At 42.6% G+C, this 24,623-nt stretch overlaps 2 protein-coding genes across 5 annotated transcripts in view; both read left to right on the top strand.

Moving 5' to 3' along the window:
* Positions 1-167: 167 nt before the first annotated feature.
* LOC111968894 (S-adenosylmethionine-dependent nucleotide dehydratase RSAD2) lies at positions 168-4,674 on the top strand. Its single transcript, XM_023994842.3, has 6 exons — positions 168-595; positions 751-912; positions 1,788-2,017; positions 2,223-2,372; positions 3,850-3,882; positions 4,385-4,674. Exons 1-6 carry the CDS (start codon positions 250-252, stop codon positions 4,547-4,549), a joined length of 1,086 nt encoding a protein of 361 aa, XP_023850610.1. The 5' UTR covers positions 168-249; the 3' UTR covers positions 4,550-4,674.
* Positions 4,675-7,281: 2,607 nt separating this feature from the next.
* The window catches only part of LOC111968893 (probable E3 ubiquitin-protein ligase RNF144A-A), a 61,771-nt gene continuing 44,429 nt past the window's right edge, over positions 7,282-24,623 (top strand). Inside the window, exon 1 of one of the 4 annotated variants that reach the window (XM_023994840.3) lies at positions 7,282-7,366. The gene's annotated coding sequence lies outside the window, so the exon portion shown is untranslated. Of the gene's footprint in view, positions 7,367-7,511; positions 7,780-7,854; positions 8,012-24,623 lie in introns of those variants that run through there. The other 3 variants (XM_023994838.3, XM_070445244.1, XM_023994841.3) reach the window with 3 other exon arrangements.

Raw genomic sequence — 24,623 nt, 5'->3', positions numbered from 1 at the left:
CGTTCTGTTCGATGCCGTCACATACAGAGGATCAACTCATTTGCATGGAACTTTAGGATATGACAGCCCTTTTTCATGTAGGCATGTAGGACTGCATATGAATAAGGTTATGATTTTATATTCAACATTGTAACTTTCGTTTTCCTTATTTGCAAATAGAAACTGTTTTGACCAAACGTCATGAGACGCGTCACTTAGGCTATTGCGGTAAAAAGGGATTCAAGCTAAACCTACATCAGAAGTTTCAACATGACAGATAGGTTAAGACTAGCAATGTCGTTCTCTACTCAAGTCGTGTTTGTGAAGATGTCCCTACAGCTTTGCATAAGTAACATCCAGCATATCTTAACAACTGTCCTGGCATGGATAGGTGTGCGCGGTCCGCAGGTGCGGTTGACATCTACAGGAAAAGTCAATCTAGTGAAGGTGTTGCAAAAGAATATATCTCAAACAGCGACAACTCCGAGCAGTGTCAATTATCATTTTACTCGACAGTGCAATTATAAGTGCGGTTTTTGTTTCCACACGGCAAAAACGTCTTTTGTCCTGCCCATTGAGGAAGCAAAGAGAGGTTTACAGCTTCTGAAGCAATCAGGTAAATTTGTCAAAATTAGCCTATGTATTTATGATATCGCAAAATCCCTATATACATTCACATGACATGTTATTACATTATTATTACAGACTATTTCTGTCTAATATTTTTTTTATTCAATGTTTAGAATTCTGAATTTCATATTTTTTTTGCAGGACTGGAAAAGATTAACTTCTCTGGTGGAGAGCCTTTCTTACAGGACAGAGGTGATTTCTTGGGTAAATTAGTCCAGTACTGCAAACAAGACCTCCATCTCCCAAGTGTCAGTATTGTCAGCAATGGCAGCCTGATCAGAGAGAAGTGGTTCCAGAAATATGGTAAGATGGTTTTCATTTGAAATAAATAGTACCAACATTACGCTACTGGTCGTTATTATATCGAACAGCCACCATAAACACACAGTCTTGAGTCACAGAGTTTCTAAACCCAGAGGCGCAACATCGCAAGACTTCCGCGAACGCTTGCGAAACAGACCAAACAGACCAGGTCGGGGTTTAGGGTTTATAAGTCAATTAGATAAATGAACAATTCTAACGGCACAACCTAGATTCGAGCCAATGTGTACTTAAGTAGTTGAACATGTTATTACTCCAGCCTCGTGAAAGTGTCAAACTGACACGTTTTAATTTTCTTCAAAAACAACTTTATATCGAAGGATCGCCGAAACGCACATGCGCAGTTTGGCGCGTGACGATCGTTAGAYRCGATGACGTGTTTCTACTAAGAGCCTTGCTAGCCGACATTGCCATGACGTCACCTACAAGTGTAATCGGGGATTTCTATTGGAGAAGCAGTTTTAGCCAATCTTCATACTTTACTGTCTTTGCTTGAATGTTCATTATTCTCATGCAAAGTCTGGTAAATAAGTTCATTTTATTCACACTAGATGTCAGCACCGGGTTAGTTTTGATATGAGGTCACAAACTCAGAGAAACCTTTCACTCTTTGAAATGTTTCCCAGTTGAGTTATAAAATGTAGGACACATTTTCAAATGCATGATTTGATCATCACAGTGTTATTAAAAACTACTTGTTGATTTTTATCTCAATAAATCTTAACTATCACATGTTCTAGGCTATGTCATAATTTGTATGTCTGGATGTTAATACATTTTGAATACATGGGTGTTTCAAAATACAATTCTTTGAGATTATGTCAGTTTTAAAATCAGAACTCTCCTTGTCTTCACAGGCCAATACCTGGACATTCTGGCCATTTCCTGTGACAGCTTTGATGAGGACACCAACCAGACTATAGGCAGAGCCCAGGGCAGGAAGAGCCACCTTGACAACCTCTTCAAAGTCCGGGAGTGGTGCCGGGACTACAAAGTGGCGTTCAAAATCAACTCTGTGATCAACACCTTCAATGTGGATGAAGACATGAGAGAAAACATTTCTGAACTCAACCCTGTACGCTGGAAGGTAAGGGTGTTCCAATGCATTTACATTACTCACCAGTAATGCTGTATCTGTGTTGTGAATAGTGGTTTCTTCTCCTATCATAGATGTAAGAAAGTAGTTGTATGGCCTTGACTTTGTGTGTGTGTGTGTGTGTGTGTGTATGTGTGTGTGTGTGTGTGTGTGTGTGTGTGTGTGTGTGTGTGTGTGTGTGTGTGTGTGAGTCTAGGTGTTCCAGTGTCTACTGATCGATGGGGAGAATGCTGGGGAGAACAGTCTGAGGGAGGCAAAGAGGTTTGTCATCAGCGATCAGCAGTTTCAGGACTTCCTGGATAGACACAGCACCATCAGCTGCCTGGTACCTGAATCCAATCAGAAGGTATGGGACTAAAGACAACACACAAAAAAAATGTCAGTTATTGATAATATGATGATTCAACAACTACTATTCCTTGTAGTTTCAGAATGCTATTAATGTGTAGAGTAGGCCTAATGTAATCTACTAACTCAATTAATCACGTACAGAGCATTCGGAAAGTATTCAGACCCCTTCCCTTTTTCCACATTTTGTTAGGTTACAGCCTCATTCTAAAATGGATTCAATAATCCCCCCCCCCCCCTCACCTACACACAATAACCCATAATGACAAAACGAAAACAGGTTTTTAGAAAATAAATACCTTATTTACATAAGTTTTCTGACCTTTTGCTATGAGACTCAAAATTGAGTTCAAGTTTATCCTGTTTCCATTGATCATCCTTGAGATGTTTCTTCAACTTGATTGGAGTCCATCTGTGGTAAATTTAATTGATTGAACATGATTTGGAAAGTCACACATCTGTCTATATAATGTCCCACGGTTGACAGTGCATGTCAGAGCAAAAACCAAGTTATGAGGTCAAAGGAACTGTCCTAGAGCTCAGAGACTGGATTGTGTCGAGGCACAGATCTGGGGAAGGGTACCAAAAAAAAAATGTCTGCAGCATTGAAGGTCCCTAAGAATACAGTGGCCTCCATCATTCTTGAATGGAAGAAGTTTGGAACCACCAAGACTCTTCCTAGAGCTGGCCGCCCGGCCAAACTGAGCAGTCGGGTAGAAGGGCCTTGGTCAGAGAGGTGACCAAGAACCCAATGGTCACTCTGACAGAGCTCCAGAGTTCCTCTGTAGAGATGGGAAAACCTTCCAGAAGGACAACCATCTCTGCAGCACTTCACCAATCAGGCCTTTATGGTAGAGTGGCCGGACGGAAACCACACCTCAGTAAAAGGCACATGACAGCCTACTTGGAATTTGCCAAAAGGCACCTAAAGACTCTCAGACCATGAGAAACAAGATTCTCTGGTCTGATTAAAACAAGATTGACCTGAAAATAGCTGTGACCCTCCCCATCCAACCTGACAGAGCTTGAGAGGATCTGCAGAGAAGAATGTGAGAAACTCCCCAAATACAGGTGTGCCAAGCTTGTAGCGTAAGACACAAGAAGACTCAAGGCAATAATCACTGCCAAAGCTGCTTCAACAAAGTCCTGAGTAAAGGGTCTGAAAACTTATATAAATGTGATTTTTCATTTTATTTTATAAATTTGCAAAATAATCTAAAAGCCTGTTTTTGCATCATCATTACGGTGTATTGTGTGTAGATTGATGAGGATTGATTTAATCCATTTTAGAATAAGGCTGTAACGTAACAAAATGTGGAAAAAGTCAATGGGTCTGAATACTTCCCAAATGCACTGTATATTAGACCTATCAGACGCAATATTGTCCACAAAAAAAAAACTATAGTCTGTGACAATATTGTACATAATACAGAATAGTTGTGACATTAACAAGTTTCCTTGTCTTCTCTTGTCAGATGAGAGATTCCTACCTCATCCTGGATGAATATGTAAGTCCTTTTCATCAATCTGTTATTTTACGTGATACACACTCTACATTCCAAGTCTTAGCAAGCCCTTTAAAGTAGACAGTCCTTATCCATCAGTCCTCATCCATCAGTCCTCATCCATCAGTCTTCATCCATCAGAACTATTGAACAGCCATCTAAATGCTCTCATCGATTGAGATGTAAAGACATGCACCTTCCCATATTAAGTCCCAGAGTAGTCTATGGCTTCAATCTTTAATCAGGGGATTTACAGGCTTTGAGATGGGTGAAAGGAGATGTGGATTTGCAGATATTTCTGTTAGTATTAGACATGAGGTTTCATAGTAGTGAATTACTTTGATAATGAACCACCGTGTTAAGATTCTCTTTTCTGACCCGTTGGTAACACTTCATAATAACTTTCATTAATAAGCCTTTATAAATGCTTATACATTCTTTATAAATGATTATACATTTTCTAAATGCTTATGAATTATATGTTTTGATGTGCTTTTCTTTTTAGATGCGTTTCCTGGATTGCAGAGAGGGGAGGAAGGATCCATCCAAGTCCATCCTTGATGTTGGCGTGGAAGAGGCCATTCAGTTCAGTGGCTTTGACGAGAAGATGTTCCTAAAGAGAGGAGGGAAATATGTATGGAGCAAAGCTGACATGCGGCTAGAGTGGTGATCCACACATTGTAATCAATTCCACTTTTTGTTTGTACTTGTGTGTGTGTTTTTATTTGTATAGACAGTTGTATTTAATGGATAACATAAATAGGAAAACAAATAAAATAATAACAGTAGGCTACACCAACATTAGTTTCCATTCATACAAAGTGTCGGGTAAATTGCCACAGTAGATTTGYTGTGGTAAGCCAGGAAATACTTTTATTGTATGGAATGCTTGTCAAATAGATAAATTGCCCTTAGTTCAAAAAGGGACTACGTTGTTCTGATGATAATACCAACCAGAGGGCGAACATGCTACTAAGGTAGCACCAACATCGTTTAGGGAGTGGTAATGAGGTGACCAATAATGGTTGCAGTTGAGATCAGCTGTGTGGGCGAATTTAGAACATATTGATAGCTGGTGATAATCTAGTGACGTCGATGGTTGCAATAGACCCCTTGTTATTTRATTATATTCCAATACATTCTTTAGGCTATCCATTAGCCTATCCATTCTCACATAATGAAAGATGTGAAAACCGATAACAGTTTCCCTGGCTGAGCTAATGAGATCATTTGGGCCATCAGTTGATTGACAGCTAATTGAACAGCTTGTTGAACAGCTGATTTCACCATCCCCACTCCTGCAACTCGTGCCAACCCTGTCTCTTTAATCGTGCGATAATGATTTGGTCATTATCATTCAAGAATCTGGCACTTTGCCGCAACCATGTGTTAAAGTTCAAATCTTCCTCCCACTGCTAAATGGCATATTATTAGGCCTATATCGTCATCATACTGAATCATATGATCATTATATTAAACAAGCCTATTATTATTCTTTATTAAATTGACAGTCACACTCCTTTTGTAATTTTTTTGCTTTCATTGAAGAGATAGAACAGTGTTGGAAAGACGGGGAAGATAGCGGGAGGCGAAGACAATGGGCAGTGGGCCAGATTCGAACCCATGCCGACTCTGGCATGTGTCTAGACAACACAATCTCATACGCAAATATGTCCGAAAAGTATTTAATTCAGATTTCGTGCGTTTTTCTGTGGCTTAATTCTTGTGAAAATACACATTTTTGTGTGACTTAATTCATAGGAAAATACATTTTTGGCAGGCAAACTCGGGAACAATGTTTTGAAAGCATTCTGTGTTTCAACATTGTGTTGGGTATAATTACATTGATGTATCTAGTGAACAATGGATAAGCAACAATGGGTGTGACGGATAGAAGTAGTCACTACAGGTGTGATCAAGCCTTACATCAAAGTTGCCTGAAGCTGAATGGAAAGTGCTATGCTCTGAAAAGTTATTCAGAAGAAAATCCTCTGTGACTGTCTAATTCACATATGTTAGCTTACCAATTTGGACCCAAAACAAACACATTCTACACATTTACRAATTACCTGTTTAACGTGTTATTACAACCATGGTGTTATTTTGTTACTGAAGCTAACAGCAGAGCCTTGTCTGGCAGCGAAACAGTTCATTCAGCCTCATTTACTACCTTTAACCCTTGTGTGGTGTTCGTGTCTGTGGGACCCATTTTCAATGTTTACTAAAAGAAAAGTGATACAATGAATTATTTTTTCAACCTGAGACTCATTGGCTCATTTTCTGTGAAGAACATGTAAAATAACACATTTTCATTGAGTACACACTGTGCACCCTTGTAACGTTTGTCGTCTGAAGATGAGGAATCATCGGACCAAAGCGCAGCGTGGTAAGTGTTCATGTTAATTTATTAAAACAGAACACTAAACAAAATAACAAAGAGAATGAAACGAAACAGTCCTGTCTGGTACAGACACAAAGACAGAAAACAACTATCCACAAAACACAGGTGGGAAAAGGCTACCTAAGTATGGTTCTCAATCAGAGACAACAATAGACAGCTGCCTCTGATTGAGAACCACACCCGGCCAAACATACAGAAATAGAAAACATAGAACACAAAACATAGAATGCCCACCCCAACTCACGCCCAGACAAACCAAAATAGAGACATAAAAAAGGAACTAAGGTCAGGGCGTGACAACCCTCCTACACATTTATATTACATATGTTSTGGTCCWCTGAACCCGAGGGTAATGAAAGTGTGGAAAAGTGTGTGTGTGTAGGTGAAAACAAGTCAAATTGAAACAAAACGGTTTGCTGTGTGCCTTCACTCTGTCTTCCTCCTCCCTGKGCCTGTCGTTTCAACATAGCACCTGCCTGTCTCCCGCTTTTCTCACACTCTTTACCCTTTGTAGGGTGTGAAACTACACAATGTCTTATGGGAGCCTGCACAATGTTATTACAATACATTATTTCGATACATTATATCGCAGTATTTTCCCACACTACCCCAGCCAGGTGCAAATTGGGGGAGGGACACAACAAATAAATTGCTTTGCATGTGTGGCTCCTTTCCACAATCAATCAGTATGCATCTCCTTAACTACAAAGGAATTGAACACAGTTAATGCCTGGAAACATTGGTATAGACATGTAATAGGCCTATTGCCTTGGTTAAAGCTTTCTGTCTGTAATGGCATTAATATGAAATGTAATTTAGCTTTGACCTTGCTGAACTTGCATATATAAATAGTTCATTTCTGACCAGGCCATTGATAAGTGCACATTTGATAGCGAATGTTCACTCATAGTACCCCGTACAGTAGGAGGCGGTAACACACATTATGGGTGTAAACTCCCAATAAGCCTTAAAGAAGAATAAGAAGAAGGCGGCGCATAACAAAAACGTTCGCTGACAAATGGCGTCCTTCCAGTGCGTTGCGCGGAGCAGCTGATTTTTCCCGTGTAGTTGCTAGGCATTTTCAAGGTAGGCACATCACCTTGGGATATTTACAATGTTATGCAGATATAAGCTCGGTTTGTGTCTTGTGAACCACCGGTTTCGAGGCGGGTGAAAGGGACGTTGCTCAGTTGCAAGGGAGTCCTCAGACATTATTTTCATGATTTCCTCATGCAGCTACTGTAACTGTCATTCGATACTGCTTGTCAGCTGTGGTTTTGATTCGCCTGCTTTCGTTATCCACGTAGTCTTATTTATATTGCATTGAATATCCTCTTAGTTTATTTCCATGATACATGGTCGAATGTTTTAGCCTCTTCGTTTTGGACGGATACGTTTAGAAGTCACCACCAAAAACAATACTCTAACCAGGGGTGTAATCATTAGTCTCAACAGTTGCAAAACGGACTGAAACGAGAGTTTCTAGTTGACAAATTCAGGTAGGTCCCTCCCCATTTCGTTCAGTTTGCTTCCTTTTAAGAAACGTTTTGCAACATAATAGGCGTAATGAATATACACCTATAACGATACTCTCTGTCTGTCACAATGCCTCTCGAGTAGCAGCAATCAGCCACCTACATTTTATCCAGTAGATAACCTTCTGAAGTTCTGCTTTCATCGCTCCTGGGGTAATTTTATAACCAAGAACACGGCGCTGTCACAAAAGGCCAGGTAATTTGGTTTATTTCCAATATGTGCACCACCGAGTTGTTCACATGACAGTAATGTCTGAGAACCTTAACAGTAACTGCGTTTCCCAAACAGTCGAGGCTGCACTGTTGCATCTTGTTATAAGCTGAGAAGGACAATTAGAACGGATTTGCTTTGCGAAATACAGGCTGATATTGTCAGCTGCCCTCCAGTCAGGGCGTGCAAGATGTCACAATTTCAGATGAACTAAACCTCACCGTTTACATTGTACAGGTAGGCTGCTGTGACACTTTTTGGTGCAGGAAGATAGTGTTGCAGCCTACTGTAGGCTTTTTGTTACAATATTAGGCCTACTGAAAATTACATGAGGCATTATAGGAGGGTGCCAACATGATTGGCTGTAGTTCTGGAATTACCTGTTGTCAGTAGCAAGCTGTTTTGCATTTTGTCGTTTTCATGTCTCGTTGATACTCCGAGCTCTCCAAATTGTTTTGCCAAGACTATATGTTCATCAAGTCAGGAGTACAACAGTGTTGATTTCATGAACTGCTGCTTTTTGTGTTGCTGACACTGCAACCACATGATCATTATTCAAGAACAGTGGCTCTTCAGCAACCATGGGACTGATGCAGTGCTGGTGTCAGATAGGCTGCTAGTGTTCATGTTGGATATATGATGCACAGCAAGGTGACACCCTAAAACATTATTGAGAGTTGATTATTCCCCTAGGCTACTGTTCTAGTGAGTGTCATCAACCAGAATACGGGAAATGTAAGCGCTATGTAGTGATACTATACATATGAATATCAAAGATTCCAGGTAGGAAAACACATTGCAACAAAACAAAAAAGATGACACACCATATAATACATGAGTACATCTCAATATTAATTTCAACCTGTTTGGACTGGTTGACTGCTCTCTCTCTGAGCTCTTAAATGTCATACGGTACCTTGCCATGGCGYTTCCATTTGAAGCAGCTAKCCCCCCCCCCCCCCVSRGGGTGAAGTTTAGGCCTAGACATGAACAAAGAGCATGTCTGCACAGTCACTGTAAAAGCTGAGGACCCATGCAGTGGTGTATACATACCCATTCTCTGTCGCTCCACCACTTCCTCATCTTGCCCATACCGTACAATTTGATTCTGTTTCGCTGAACTACATGTGAGCTGTAATAGCGTGCTGGGAAGATCTCACACTTGAAAGGTGAATAGAGCCTGGCAGGCAGTCACAGGCATGCAGTAGGGATGGACTTTCCAGGGATGAGGCAGGCATTATTCCCATCAGGGAACGAAACACATCCTACTCTAGCTATACATGGCCAAAAGATTGTTCTGTGAAAATCGGTTGCATTGAAATGAGTTCACTAAGTGACAAGCCACTCAGGGGAAAATGGACCTGGATTTGCATGAGGGGAAGAATGTTTTTCAATGGATGTGATATGCTGGTAATGAGAGGCAGGCTGAGAACACAGTGTACCTGCCAGCCTCTTGGGAACACAATCAACATTACACTCCCCAATCCCTCAGAACTGTGAGTCCTGCTCAAACATCCACCTGTACCATCAGAAAGCCCCTACTGACTGACTGCAGCCTTGAGTATTCCTTTTAATTTAAACAGGCATTGCATGTACCTGGGTGTAGGAGTGTGTATTGTGGTGGCGGCAAACACCACAAGCCCCCTTTTCAGTAATAAATACTTGGGCATTTCGCAATGTGCCTCTAAGCATTTTATGGTTGTTGGGCGTGACTTGGCATGTAACATGAACTGCTGTGGTTTTTAATACTGCTATTGGTTTTTAATACTGCTATTGAATGAAAAGTTGCTTGGTTTTGAGAAAGGAACCTCCTAATGGTATTTTATTGAATGAAGGGATTCTTGGCTGCTGTACATTTAGGCTACTCAATCATAATGTATTGATCATTGTCACTAAATAAACATTAGGGCCAACTTTGCCATCTCCTCTGGTAGGCTAGTTCTATAAAGATATGTCATGTTAATGTTATACATGACTGGGCAATTCCAGCATGTTGAAATTGTGGGTAAGCTTATGCTATGCACGGCCCTACCCTAAGTCGTTTTTAAGGTTGCCACATTCGATCACAATGTAATCGCACAAGTATGGAGGTGGGAGTAACTTAAAAACACTGCTCACGCCTTGACACCGTTAAGCCTGGCTCACTTTGGCAGTTTGAAGTGACTCAAATATATACACTGCTCCAAAAAATAAAGGGAACACTTAAACAACACAATGTAACTCCAAGTCAATCACACTTCTGTGAAATCAAACTGTCCACTTAGGAAGCAACACTGATTGACAATAAATTTCACATGCTGTTGTGCAAATGGAATAGACAAAAGGTGGAAATTATAGGCAATTAGCAAGACACCCCCAATAAAGGAGTGGTTCTGCAGGTGGTGACCACAGACCACTTCTCAGTTCCTATGCTTCCTGGCTGATGTKTTGGTCACTTTTGAATGCTGGTGGTGCTTTCACTCTAGTGGTAGCATGAGACAGAGTCTACAACCCACACAAGTGGCTCAGGTAGTGCAGCTCATCCAGGATGGCACATCAATGCGAGCTGTGGCAAGAAGGTTTGCTGTGTCTGTCAGCGTAGTGTCCAGAGCATGGAGGCGCTACCAGGAGACAGGTCAGTACATCAGGAGACGTGGAGGAGGCCGTAGGAGGGCAACAACCCAGCAGCAGGACCGCTACCTCCGCCTTTGTGCAAGGAGGAGCACTGCCAGAGCCCTGCAAAATGACCTCCAGCAGGCCACAAATGTGCATGTGTCAGCATATGGTCTCACAAGGGGTCTGAGGATCTCATCTCGGTACCTAATGGCAGTCAGGCTACCTCTGGCGAGCACATGGAGGGCTGTGCGGCCCCACAAAGAAATGCCACCCCACGCCATGACTGACCCACCACCAAACCGGTCATGCTGGAGGATGTTGCAGGCAGCAGAACGTTCTCCACGGCGTCTCCAGACTCTGTCACGTCTGTCACGTGCTCATGCTGTCTCTTATACACATCTAGATGTGTATAAGAGACAGCATGTGCTCAGTGTGAACCTGCTTTCATCTGTGAAGAGCACAGGGCGCCAGTGGCGAATTTGCCAATCTTGGTGTTCTCTGGCAAATGCCAAACGTCCTGCACGGTGTTGGGCTGTAAGCACAACCCCCACCTGTGGACGTCGGGCCCTCATACCACCCTCATGGAGTCTGTTTCTGACCGTTTGAGCATACACATGCACATTTGTGGCCTGCTGGAGGTCATTTTGCAGGGCTCTGGCAGTGCTGTTTAAGTGTTCCCTTTATTTTTTTGAGCAGTGTGTGTGTATATGTGTGTGTATATATATATATATAATATAATATATATATATATATATATAATATATATATATATATATATATTATATTATATATATGAGCTGACTCGAATCTGTTCTTTTGTCCTACAGTCTAAACAGCCAAAAAGCACATAGAATCAGATATTTCAAACAACATTTCACCTTCGTAGATGGTTTGAAATCGGATACAAATGAGATTCCTGGCCATGTGACTCTGATTTATTTGCCCTCAAGTGGTTTTAGACTGTTATTTGGCATATCCTGTTTCTAGTTACTCTGACAGTTTTGACAAGAACATGTGTAGCTAACTAGCTTTTAAATTATTATAATATTATTTTTTACAAATGAGTGAATGTGCTAGAAAGCCAAACAGCTAGCTAGAAAGGAATCGTGATTTTGAACGTTCAAAGCAACTGGTAAACGTCCAGGGCAGGCATTGTTGTCTCCTTAGCTTGCTATATAACTTCTGAGTGATAGGAAGCATGAGCACCACCACCACCAATCAGCCTACACCACTGTACGCACACCTATCGTTACTATGACAACTAGCGGAGCCAGGTCAGCAAAATGACTGCTGTCTGAACGACTTGGTCACTTCTAACTTGCTGTTTGGACAGTCAGTATTTCAAAACTGATTTGACCATAAAGGCCTGCAGTGTGAACAAGGCTTTAGAATGCGATGAATCTGTTTAGCGCCATTGAACTTGTTAAACATGACAAGTTACTCATGTAAGTAGCTCAGGCTGATTGTGACTGCATGGCCATGCCAGAAATGTAACACCCATTCAGTTTAAACAGAAGCACTTACCCCGCTAATGAATGCCTACTCATTACCTTTTAAATCCAGTTAGGCTGGCTTCTTAGGGATGCGTGTGTCACTCTCAAAGTCTGCGTTTTGCTGCATTGAAAATGTATTGTCTGTCCTGGCTAGATGTTATATAATAATTTGCCGTTATATGACTTTGGTGGGGTTAAAATGGTTCGTTCAAGTTGTAGGAGGTTAGGTTACCTAATCGTTTTCAGTGTCATTCGCATTCAGCAGACTGCCGGGCCCAAGTGGTGGGGAACGTGGCGCGAGTCGGGAAACAAATGATTGAGTGTTTGAATGGTTCTTGAAATGTTTATTGCTCCGAGGGGCGCATTGCCTAATGGCCAGCATCCAGCCCAACAATCATAACAGTATTTGGAGGCATCCCTAATGGTATTGTACTGTAATTACTTTTTTCGACAGAGCTCGCTCCTCGCTCACAGTGCTCGCTCGGCATTTTGGAGTGCGTGGCTCCCTCGGCTGTAGCTTGCTCGTCAGACAGGTTAGCCTTTGTGAAGTCAAGCAAGACTCATGCAATGAATGCAGTCAATGCACCATGATCCACAAAAGACTAGCATCTCTACGTTTGTGTTTTGAACAGAGAACATAGTGTGCAGTGCCATGAACACCCTCCAGGCCTAACTCTATAGCACATCGACAGTATGTTTAATCCTTGATCAAATTGTGTACTGCAAAGGTATATACATTAATCTCTGTCAATAAGCCTCGGGCTGGCCTGACAAACTCCACTGCAGCAGTATAGTGTAAAGTAATAGTACCTCTCTTAAAATGGATACACGCTTTACGCGTATGCTCAGAACTATAAACCCAGACCTTTAGAACATGATMGCCATATAGGCTTTGATTCTTGTGATTTGAGGCAAAAGGTCATAGGCCTGCAGCTCTGTAGGCTGGGTAATGATAAAGACCCATTAAGGGGTTCAGCGAACTAGTAGTGAGCAGCATACTGTACACTTATGTAATTTCACTGAAGAAAAGGGTGAAAATGCTTTAAGTGCATGCATTAGTCATTAACTGGCCTTAGAGCCCATACTCGCTTCCTATTAAGCCAGTCCCCATGGTGTTTTGTCTCTCCTTTTTGACATGTTAAGTCGCATACCTTACTCTTTTGAGTGTTCCTTACCTTAAGTGGGKTCTATCTAGTCTAGGGCCTCACTTTTCAGTGCATCAAACAAAACAGGACGTGAGTGTTTTCCTAAGTACACTACATGACCAAACGTATGTRGACACCTGCTCGTCAAACATCTCATTCCAAAATCATAGGCATTAATATGGAGTTGGTCCCCCTCCSCCCCTTTGTTGGGCTGTTTTTTYCCAAGATGGCRTAGCAGTTCAGATGTCTTTGTCTCTATACACTCTCCCGTGTATAGATCTTTTTTCTTTGTATATATTTTGTATATTTTTTATATTTTTAACCTCAATTTCAACATACTCTCCTGCAACCCACCTCACCCAATGTGRTATGGATCTGCTATTTTCTATACTTTAGAACCGGAACCCCCAACAGAAGATAGCCAGCTAACTAGCTAGTAGTCAGTTAGCCACTGCTAGCGGTCATCAGCTAACCTTAGCCTGTCAACTGCCAGTCTTCCCTGCGCGATTCAACACAGAGCATACCAGACTGCTTTTTCTCCACCAAATCTCTGGATTCCTACCGCAAGCTCTGAACCTTTTCACCTGGGTCATCGCAGCTAGCTAGCTACTATCCGAGTGGCTACTCCTGGCTAACGTCTCTGTCCCGAAGCAAGCAACAGTTAGCCTGGAACTAGCCTCGTGCTAGGCCCTATCCCGGCTAGCTGAAGAGGTCCATCAGCCACTCCTTGGGCTACAATACCTATTTTGCCAATTGGCCTGGACCCCTTTTACTGCCGACACSGAGCCCCGCCGATCCATCATGACTGGTCTACCGACGTAATCTGGCTGAGGGGGTTTCAACAGGCTCCTCTGTCGCGACGTCCCCTGAAGGCCCATCCRCTAGCCGTGGCCCGCTAGCTGTCTAGAGCATATCGGACTGTTAGCTGAATAGATCCATCAGCCAATTTCTTGGGCTACAATACCTATTTTGCCAATTGGCCTTGACCCTTTTACCGCCTACACGGAGCCCTGCCGATCCATCACGACTGGTCTGCCGACGTAATCGTCCGAGGGGGCTACAACAGACTCTTCCGTCGCGACGTCCCCCTAAGGCCCTTCTGCTAGCCCCAGCCCGCTTGCTGTCTGAATCGCCGTGTCTCCAGCTCGCTTATCTACTCACTGGTCTTTATGATCACTTGGCTATGCATGCCTCTCCCTAATGTCAATATGCCTTGTTCACTGCAGTTTTGGTTAGTGGTTGTCTTGTTTCACTGTAGAGCCTCCAGCCCTGCTCAATATGCCTTACCTAGCCCTTTTGTTCCACCTCCGACACATGCGGTGACCTCACCTGGTTTAAATGTTGTCTCGAGACAAAACCTCTCATCGTCACTCAATGCCTAGGTTTACCTCCACTGTTTTCCCATCCTACCATACCCTTGTCTGGACATTATGCCTTGAATCTATTCTTCTGCACCCAGAAACGTGCTCCTTTTACTCTCTGTTCCGAACGCACTAGACGACAAGTTCTTAAAGCCTTTAGCTGTACCCTTATCCTAYGCCTCTTCTGTTCCTCTGGTGATGTAGAGGTTAATCCAGGCCGTGCAGCGCCTAGCTCCACTCACATTCCCCAGGCGCTCTCATTTGTTGACTTCTGTAAATCAAAGTTTGTTACGTGCGCCGAATACAACAGGTGTAGACCTTACAGTGAAACGCTTACTTACAGGCTCTAACCAATAGTGCAAAAAAGGTATTAGGTGAACAATAGGTAAGTAAAGAAATAAAAACAACAGTAAAAAGACAGGCTATAAACAGCAGCGAGGCTATAAACAGTAGCGAGGCTACATACAGACACCGGTTAGTCAGGCTGATTGAGGTAGTATGTACATATGGTTAAAGTGACTATGCACACAATACAAATAGGGGCACACAATACAAATAGTCCGGGTAGCCATTTGATTACCTGTTCAGGAGTCTTATGGCTTGGGGGTAACAACTGTTGAGAAGCCTTTTTGTCCTAGACTTGGCACTCCGGTAGTAGAGAGAACAGTCTATGACTGGGGTGGCTGGGGTATTTGACAAATTTTAGGGCCTTCCTCTGACACYGCCTGGTGTAGCGGTCCTGGATGACAGGCAGCTTAGCACCAGTGATGTACTGGGCCGTACGCACTACCCTCTGTAGTGCCTTGCGGTCAGAGGCCGAGCAATTGCCATACCAGGCAGTGATGCAACCAGTCAGGATGCTCTCGATGTTGCAGCTGTAGAACTCTTTGAGGATCTCAGGACCCATGCCAAATCCTTTTAGTTTCCTGAGGGGGAATAGGCTTTGTCGTGTCCTCTTCACGACTGTCTTGGTGTGTTTGGACCATGATAGTTTGTTGTTGATGTGGACACCAAGGAACTTGAAGCTCTCAACCTCCTCCACTACAGCCCTGTCGATGAGAATGGGGGCGTGCTCGGTCCTCCTTTTCCTGTAGTCCACAATCATCTCCTTAGTCTTGGTTACTTTGAGGGATAGGTTGTTATTCTGGCACCACCCAGCCAGGTCTCTGACCTCCTCCCTATAGGCTGTCTCGTCGTCGTCGGCCTACCACTGTTGTGTCGTCTGCAAACTTAATGATGGTGTTGGAGTCGTGCCTGGCCGTGCAGTCGTGGGTGAACAGGGAGTACAGTTGGGGACTGAGCACGCACCCCTGGGGAGCTCCAGTGTTGAGGATCAGGGTGGCAGATGTGTTTTTACCTACCCTCACCACCTGGGGTGGCCCKTCAGGGTGTCCAGGATCCAGTTGCAGAGGGAGGTGTTTAGTCCCAGGATCCTTAGCTTAGTGATGAGCTTTGAGGGTATTATGGTGTTGAACGCTGAGCTGTAGTCAATGAATAGCATTCTCACATAAGTGTTCCTTTTGTCCAGGTGGGAAAGGGCAGTGTGGAGTGCAATAGAGATTGCATCATCTGTTTGGGCAGTATGAAAATTGTATTGGGTCTAGGGTTTCTGGGATAATGGTGTTGACGTGAGCCATTACCAACCTTTCAAAGCACTTCATGGCTACGGACGTGAGTGCTACGGGTCTGTAGTCATTTAGGCAGGTTGCCTTTGTTCTTGGGCACAGGGACTATGGTGGTCTGCTTGAAACATGTTGGTATTACAGACTCAATCAGGGACATGCAACCTTAAAAGCCTTGGTTCCATGCATGTTAACATTAGAATCCTCCTCCCTAAGTTTGTTTTATTCACTGCTTTAGCACACTCTGCCAACCTGGATGTCCTAGCCTTGTCTGAATCCTGGCTTAGGAAGGCCACCAACAATCCTGAAATTTCCATCCCTAACTAACATTTTCCAACAAGATAGAGCTGCCAAAGGGGGTGGAGTTAGCCTGCAGAGTTCTGTCATACTATCTAGGTCTGTGCCCAAACAATTCAACCTTCTACATCTAAAAATCCACGTTTCAGTCTCTCACTGTTGCCGCTTGTTATAGACCACCTTCAGCCCCCAGCTGTGCCCTGGACACCATATGTGAATTGATTGCCCCCCCATCTTCAGAGCTCATACTGTTAGGTGACCTAAACTGGGACATGCTTAGCACCCTGGCCGTCCTACAATCTAGGGTAGATCCCCTCAATCTCACACAAATTATCAATGAACCTACCAGGTACAACCCCAAATCCGTAAACATGGGCACCCTCAGATGTCATCCTGACCAACCTAACCTCTAAATACACCTCTGCTGTCTTCAACCAGGATCTCAGCGATCACTGCCTCATTGCCAGCGTCCGTAATGRGTCTGCGGTCAGACCACCCCTCATCACTGTCAAACGCTCACTAAAACACTTCAGTGAGCAGGCCTTTCTAATTGACCTGGCCCGGGTATCCTGGAAGGATATTGACCTCATTCCGTCAGTAGAAGATGCCTGGTTGCTCTTTAAAAGTGCTTTCCTCATCTGAAATAAGCATGCATCATTCAAAAAATTTAGAACCAGGAACAGATATAGCCCTTGGTTCACTCCAGACCTGACTGCCCTTGACCAGCACAAAAACATCCTGTGGTGTACTGCATTAGCATCGAATCGCCCCCCACGATATGCAACTTTTCAGGGAATTTAGGAACCAATATACACAGGCAGTTAGGAAAGCTAAGGCTAGCTTTTTCAAACAGAAATTTGCATCCTGTAGCACAAACTCCAAAAAGTTCTGGGACACCTATATAGTTCATGGAGTATAAACAGCTGCCCACTACACTAGTGCTAGGAAACACTGTCACCACCGATAAATCCACAATAATTGAGAATTCCAATTAGCATTTTTCTACAGCTGGCCATGCTTTCCACCTGCCTCCACCATTTCTCCTTTTTTAAAATTAGAATTGATTTATTATATTGTGCATCCCTAGTTAAGAGTCCATCTTACAACGGAAACGGACTCAACCACAAGAAGGCATGGCTGTCCCGTCTTTAGTCAGATGTTTGGTTTTATTTTTTTAAGGTATGACAGTTTTTGTTTTCATCCATGACCATCGGTTATACAGATTCTGCTGGCCCTATTAGGATACATGGCAGCAAAGTGTTTTGAAAGGTTCAGGTAGTTCCTCCCTGATTGTCAGTTTTCTTCCATTTGGTGCCTAATGAACACGACCCAGGCCTTGTGTGTAAGTCAGCTTCTGTGGTCGACACCAGAGAGGGCGGCAGAACTACTCTGAGCGAATGGGAAGAGGAGAAGCGTAATGTGCTTRTTCATCTATCTTTTTTCTTACTTGGATTCTGAAATAGGGTGTTTGGCATGTGTGAACCAACGTGTTATCCCAGGCTGTCTGTCTAGCCTCATAGGGAGATAGGGGGGAAAAGAGGGAAGTAAGACGTGTTTCCACTGACTACCATTATGTCACAAGGCCATGGGTATGTAGAACATTGTCAATACAGAATCCTTTCTATGGAAAATACAATACATTATCTACTTAGTACACTGCTTACTATCTGAATTACCTTGTACTCTCCTGGTGGATACTCTACATGGTACCCTGCTTACTAGAGATGGGACCAAGTCACTATTATGCAAGTCGCAAAGTCCAAGTAGARCGGGTCGAGTCAAGAACAAGTTGTGGTGCATTCTAAGAGCAAGTCAAGTGTTGAACAAGTCATTGCATTTATTTTTTTTATTTTTTACTACAAATCTTTGTATTTGAGGCTACGAGACAGACCTTTTCATTATTTTGTCCACCAARTATGTTGGTAATGTCCCAATTTTAAATATAACACATTCCAAATGCAACTTTAATAATTAAATTATTTACATTTCTACTTCTCCATCTTAGTCTCTGACCTGTTTGGAGAGCTCCTTGGTCTTCATGGTGCCGCTTGCTTAGTGGTGTTGCAGACTCTGGGGCCTTTCAGAACAGGTAGGGGTGTGTGTATACTAAGATCATGTGAGACTTAAATTGCACACAGGTGGACTTTATATACTAATTATGTGACTTCTGAAGGTAATTGGTTGCACCAGATCTTATTTAGGGGCTTCATAGCAAAGGGAGTGAATACATATGCACGTACCATTTTTCCGTTTACATTGTTTTTGATACAAGTWATTTTTTTCACTTCACCAATTTGGACTATTTTGTGTGTCCATTGCATGAAATCCAAATAAAAATCCATTGAAATGACAGGTTGTAATGCAACGAAATAGTAAAAATGCTAAGGGGGATGAATACTTTTACAAGGCACTGTATATAGTTCAGTGGTTCTCAAASGTTTTGACCCGCGATCCCCGCACATGCGTGCGCGCAAAATTGCTGCGTAAATGTAGCCTGTCATTACAGCCATAAACAGTGAAGCATTTTCAAAACACATGACACAGAAATAAACTGTTTTACACATGCATTTTGAGATGAAAGTCATTCATGTTAGCAGGCAATGTCATGTCACATTGTCACTTCTCTGGAGTTGAGAGCAAGCAGGATAATACCTACCCTACCTGTATGCAGAGGTTGTTGCAGGAGACAAATGGAAAGCATGGTCTGTCACCACGCTGSCTGCCTGCAGAATGTTTGTTGCCTACTGGGTAGACCCTTTTTTCCTCACAAATATCGTAACATATTCTTGCTAATGTATTACCTTATCCCATAATATTGAATGTAGTGCTATGTTACAGCGATCTCCAGACATATGTGACCCGTTTATGGAAACTAGGCGTATGTCGCGGGTCACTACTTCACAGGAGAGCTGTTTGAACGTAACCTTTTTTTTTAAATCAAAATGTGTTTGGCAGAAATGCATTCTCGAACACGTGAACTTTCATGTGCCTTAATAACAAACTTGTATGCCATCTGTAAATACAAATACAATTGTTAAATTACGAGCCTAGTTGGTTTAGCCGCAGAAAAAKACAGCAACCTTCCCGCTAGCCATGATTGGCTGAGATAATTAGTGGGCTAGACATGCTGAGAGATGAGTTTGGATTGGTCTGCCATATAGCRSGCTTCTGTCTATTTGAGCTGGTTAGTATGTGTTGGTAATTCTGTCTAACGCAGCTTTTTTTATGTATCACGTAGYAAAACTGCATAAGTGTCGCTCTCCACTTTCTGGAGGACCGAGTTCAGTGGAATTTGAGTATGATAGCTAAGGAGATGGAGAAAACACCTGTCTCTGGATTACATCTTCAAACTAAGGGCAACCATGGCATCCGTGACAGGAGACACGTCCATCTATGATGTATACGGGTAAGAAAGTGGTTTAGTTTCAAGTTAGTGTACTGTTAGCTAGCTAACGTTACGTGTTTGATCTTATTATTTGTATCTCAGAGCCATTTGCTTGGGTAGCTAACATAGAATCTGGTTGGTTAGCTACCTGCAGATTCATGAGGGGTGGTAACGTAATGAGTTGGAATTATGGTTCATTGTTTAGCTAGCTATCTACAAGTCTGAACAAAAGACTCCACTATGCAAGTATCCATTTCAATAGAACTGTTGATATACGTTGGTTAGATACCTGCAGATTCATGCAGGGTAGTAACATGAGATGTTGTTCATTGTTTAGCTAGCTAGCTACATGTCTTAACAGAAGACTCCACTATGTAAGTAACCATTTCGGGTGCGTTCGTAAAATCAGCCTGACCAACCACTCCGATTTCAGAGCACTCTCGTCTGAGTGTTCCAGAGTGCAGAATAACTGATTTACGAACGCTCAACATCAGTTGAATATGGCCGTTGTCAGTAAACGTCGGCAAAAAACACAATCAAATTGTTGATACGTATTKCTGCTTTGTTTTTCAAAATAATGTTTCAATTCTGTCTTAAACAATGTGAAGAGGGGTTTGTTCTCCGCCCACTTCATTTTATGGATTAAGAATCTGCAATGAAAAATATTTTTTTTACAAAAGTTAAATCATTTTGATCAAAATAAATCAAAGTCTTTCAAATTAACATTAATAGTAGTTAAAAAAAGAAGAAAATAAATCTAACTCAATCGAATCGGACATAAGAACAGTTCCAAAATCAATGGGCAAGAGTCTCTGGGTCACAACCACAAATACACATTTGTTATGAATCGCTATTTTGAATCTGTGTATAATAAAGGTCTCGCCTTTGCGTGCTGACAACTGGTCATTGGTCACCAACAAGACATGCAACTTTTTGGTTCTGAAGCACAGGTTAGGTTTTTTAGGTCTACGGTATTGCAACAAATTGTCTGTGAGAAACCAGATCAAATAGACAAAGGTAGAAATATATAAAATACAAATGGTATGCATATGTAGCCAATTAAATGTATAAAAAAGTATTTTTCCTATTCAGTTTCATACTCCTTTTAATTCTCCACTTTAAGAATGGCCCAACTCTAACGTTACCCCATTGAAGGTGATATTTAAAATTGTTAAGGTAAGGGTTTAGGATTCCAGATAGCACTAACACTTTGGGAAATACTGCGCCAGCTTACCGGACCTGTGATTGACAGTTTGCTGGTCCAATCAGAGGGCAGTGTGTGCATTTCACTAGCCAATCTCTTGAAAGTTTTTTTTCTTTGCATGTGTGCTGCTGCTTGCAGCTTTTCTGTCTGCTTGGTGAGTAATCTATGGAGAATCTGCCACAAAATGAGTGATAAAACGTCTTGAGGCTCCAAGTCCAAATCAACTCAAGTTTTTATTTTCTATTAAGTTGTCTCGAGTCCTCACATTTGTGAATCGAGTCAGACTCGAGTCCGAGTCACATGACTCGGAGTCCGCACCTCTGCTGCATACGATCTGAAAGACCTTTTACTCTCCCGTTGTTTACTGTGTGTTGAATTGTGTTGTTGACCAGAACTGCTAAGTAGTTCTTGACTTGATGGCCTGGTGTGGCCTTGCTGGATGTTATTCAGACCACGTGGATGTGTTTAGCAGAAGGGACAGCTCAGTCAGACTCTGCCCATAGTCTGTCTGCCCACACTGATTATCCCTCAAGTACTCCTGCAGGGATTTATAAAATGCCTTAAGTGGCGGGCCCTTGTGCTGAGATGACACAATAGACGTCTATATGGAGGGACTGTGTCCTTTGTTTAAGAGGGCTTTCACTGTCACTGCAGTTCTAGCAGTTGGAAATCTTCAAATTCCTGTAAATTTACCAAACTGCATTATACTCGAGGAAATAACCCTGTGCCATGCCCTTCAGATTAGACTCTATCAGTGTCGGTCAGTAACCCTCCCTCAAAGTGGCCATGAAGTCACCATTGTCCAGTGCTTTACGCGCAATCAGGGTAGTCCTCTAGGTTAATCAGTGCTCTGATTTGAGTAAGTGCTATCTCACCTACTCCCCCCTCCTTCTCACACTCTCCCCTCTCATTCCCACTCCTTCCCATTCCCACTTTGACCTACACTATGCATCTCAAATACAGAGGTTCTGAACGCTGGACCTAGTATGGCTATTTCTGGACTTTGTATCTTGATCCAATTGCCTTTAATCCAATGTTCTGTGTTTTGCTCTTGTAGATCCAGTCTCATCCAGCACTTTTCTCTAGCATCAGCATGTGGCCTAGCGTAGCATATTGGCTTTTCCAGCCTGTGTGTGTGTGTCTCAGGGCTCTGGGAGAGTGTGTCTGCTGCGGTCTGAGAGGACACTGAGTCTGGAGGCAGAGCTGATTTTATTACAACAAAAAAACTATCACATTTACATAAGTATTCAAACCCTTTACTCACTACTTTGTTGAAGCACCTTTGTCAGCGATTTTTGCCTTGTCTTCTTGGGTATGACGCTACAATCGTGGCACACCTGCTGTATTTTGAGTTTTTCCCCTTCTCTGCAGGATGCTCTGTCAGGTTAAATTGGGAGCATCGCCACACARCTATTTTCAGATGTCTCCAGAGATGTTCGTTCAGGCCACTAAAGAACATTCCGAGACTTGTCTGACTTGACTTGCCACTCCTGCATTGTCTTGTCTTTGTCCTTAGTGTCATTGTCTGAACACTCTGGAGCAGGTTTTCATCAAGGATCTTTCTGTACTTTRCTCCGTTCATCTTTCCTTCAATCCTGACTAGTCTCCCAGTCCCTGCTGCTGAAAACATCCCCACATGTTTCACAGTAGGGATGGTGCCAGATTTGTTCCAGACGNTTCACAGTAGGGATGGTGCCAGATTTGTTCCAGACGTGATGCTTGGCATTCAGGCCAAAGAGTTCAATCTTGGTTTCATCAGACCAGAGAATCTTGTTTCTCATGGTCTGAGAGTCCTTGAGGTGACGTTTGGCAAACTCCAAGCGGGCTGTCACGTGTCTTTTACTGAGGAGTGGCCTCCATCTGGCCACTTTACCATAAAGGCCTGATTGGTGGAGGGCTACAGAGATGGTTGTCCGTCTGGAAGGTTCTCCCATCTCCACAGAAGCTCTGTCAGAGTGACCATCGGGTTCCTGGTCACCTCACTTACCAAGGCCCTTTCCCCCCGATTGCTCAGTTTGGCCAGTTGGCCAGCTGTAGGAAGAGCTTCTTCCAAGAGCTTCTTCTAAACGTCTTCCATTTAAGATTAATGGAGGCCACTGTGTTCTTGGAGCTTCAGTGCTGCAGAAATGTTTTGGTACCCTTCCCCAGATCTGTACCTCGACACAATCCTGTCTCACACAATTCCTTCAACCTCAGTGCAYGTCAGAGCAAAAACCAAGCCATGTCAACTGTGGGACCTTTTTATAAACAGGTGTGTGCCTTTTCCAAATCATTTGCAATTAATTTAATTTACCACAGATGGACTCCAAGTTGTAGAAACTTCTCAAAATGATCAATGGAAACAGGATGCACCTGAGCTCAATTTCGAGTCTCATAGCAAAGTTTCTGCATACTTATGTAAATATATTTGCAAACATTTATAAACCTGTTTTTGCTTTATCATTATGGGGTATTGTGTGTGTGTAGAAAATAATTTCATACATTTGAGATTAAGGCTGTAACGAAATGTAGAAAAAGGAAGGGGTCTGAATACTTTCTGAATGCACTGTATATACACTACCAGTCAAAAGTTGACACCTACTCATTCCAGGGTTTTTCTTTATTTGTACTATTTTCGACATTGTAGAATAATAGTGAAAACATCAAAACTATGAAATAACACATGGAATCATGTAGTAACCAAAAAAGTGTTAAACAAATCAAAATATATTTTATATTTGAGATTCTTCAAAGTAGCCACCCTTTTCCTTGATGACAGCTTTGCACACTCTTGGCATTCTCTCAACCAGCTTCATGAGGTAGTCACCTGGAATACATTTCAATTAACAGGTGTGCCTTGTTAATTTGTGGAATTACTTTCCTCAAAGAGTTTGAGCCAATCAGTTGTTGTGACAAGGTAGGGGGGGGTATACAGAAGATGGCCATTTTTGCTAAAAGACCAAGTTCATAATATGGCAAGAACAGCTCAAATAAGCAATGACAGAAATGACAGTCCCTGATTACTTTAAGACTTGAAGGTCAGTCAATCTGGAACATTTTAAGAACTTTGAACGTTTCTTCAAGTGCAGTCGCAAAAACCATCAAGCGCTATGATGAAACTGGCTCTCATGAGGACCACCATAGGAAAGGAAGACCCAGAGTTATCTCTGCTGCAGTGGATAAAGTAGTAAACTGCACCTCAGATAGCAGCCCAAATAAATGCTTCACAGAGTTCAAGTAACAGACACATCTCAACATCAACTGTTCAGAGGAGACTCTGCGAATCAGGCCTTCATGGTCGAATTGCTGCAAAGAAACCACTTCTAAAGGACACCAATAAGAAGAAGAGACTTGCTTGGGCCAAGCAACACGAGCAATGGACATTACACCGGTGGAAATCTGTCCAAATGTGAGATTTTTGTTTTCCAACCACCGTGTCTTTGTGAAACTCMGAGTAGGTGAACGGATGATCTCTGCATGTGTGGTTCCCATCGTGAAGCATGGAGGAGGAGGTAT

The sequence above is a fragment of the Salvelinus sp. IW2-2015 genome, linkage group LG9 (assembly GCF_002910315.2).
Source record: "Salvelinus sp. IW2-2015 linkage group LG9, ASM291031v2, whole genome shotgun sequence".
Classification (NCBI taxonomy): domain Eukaryota; kingdom Metazoa; phylum Chordata; class Actinopteri; order Salmoniformes; family Salmonidae; genus Salvelinus; species Salvelinus sp. IW2-2015.
The sequence above is the reverse complement of the archived record's forward strand: the minus strand, read 5'-3'. Positions and strand labels throughout refer to the sequence as shown.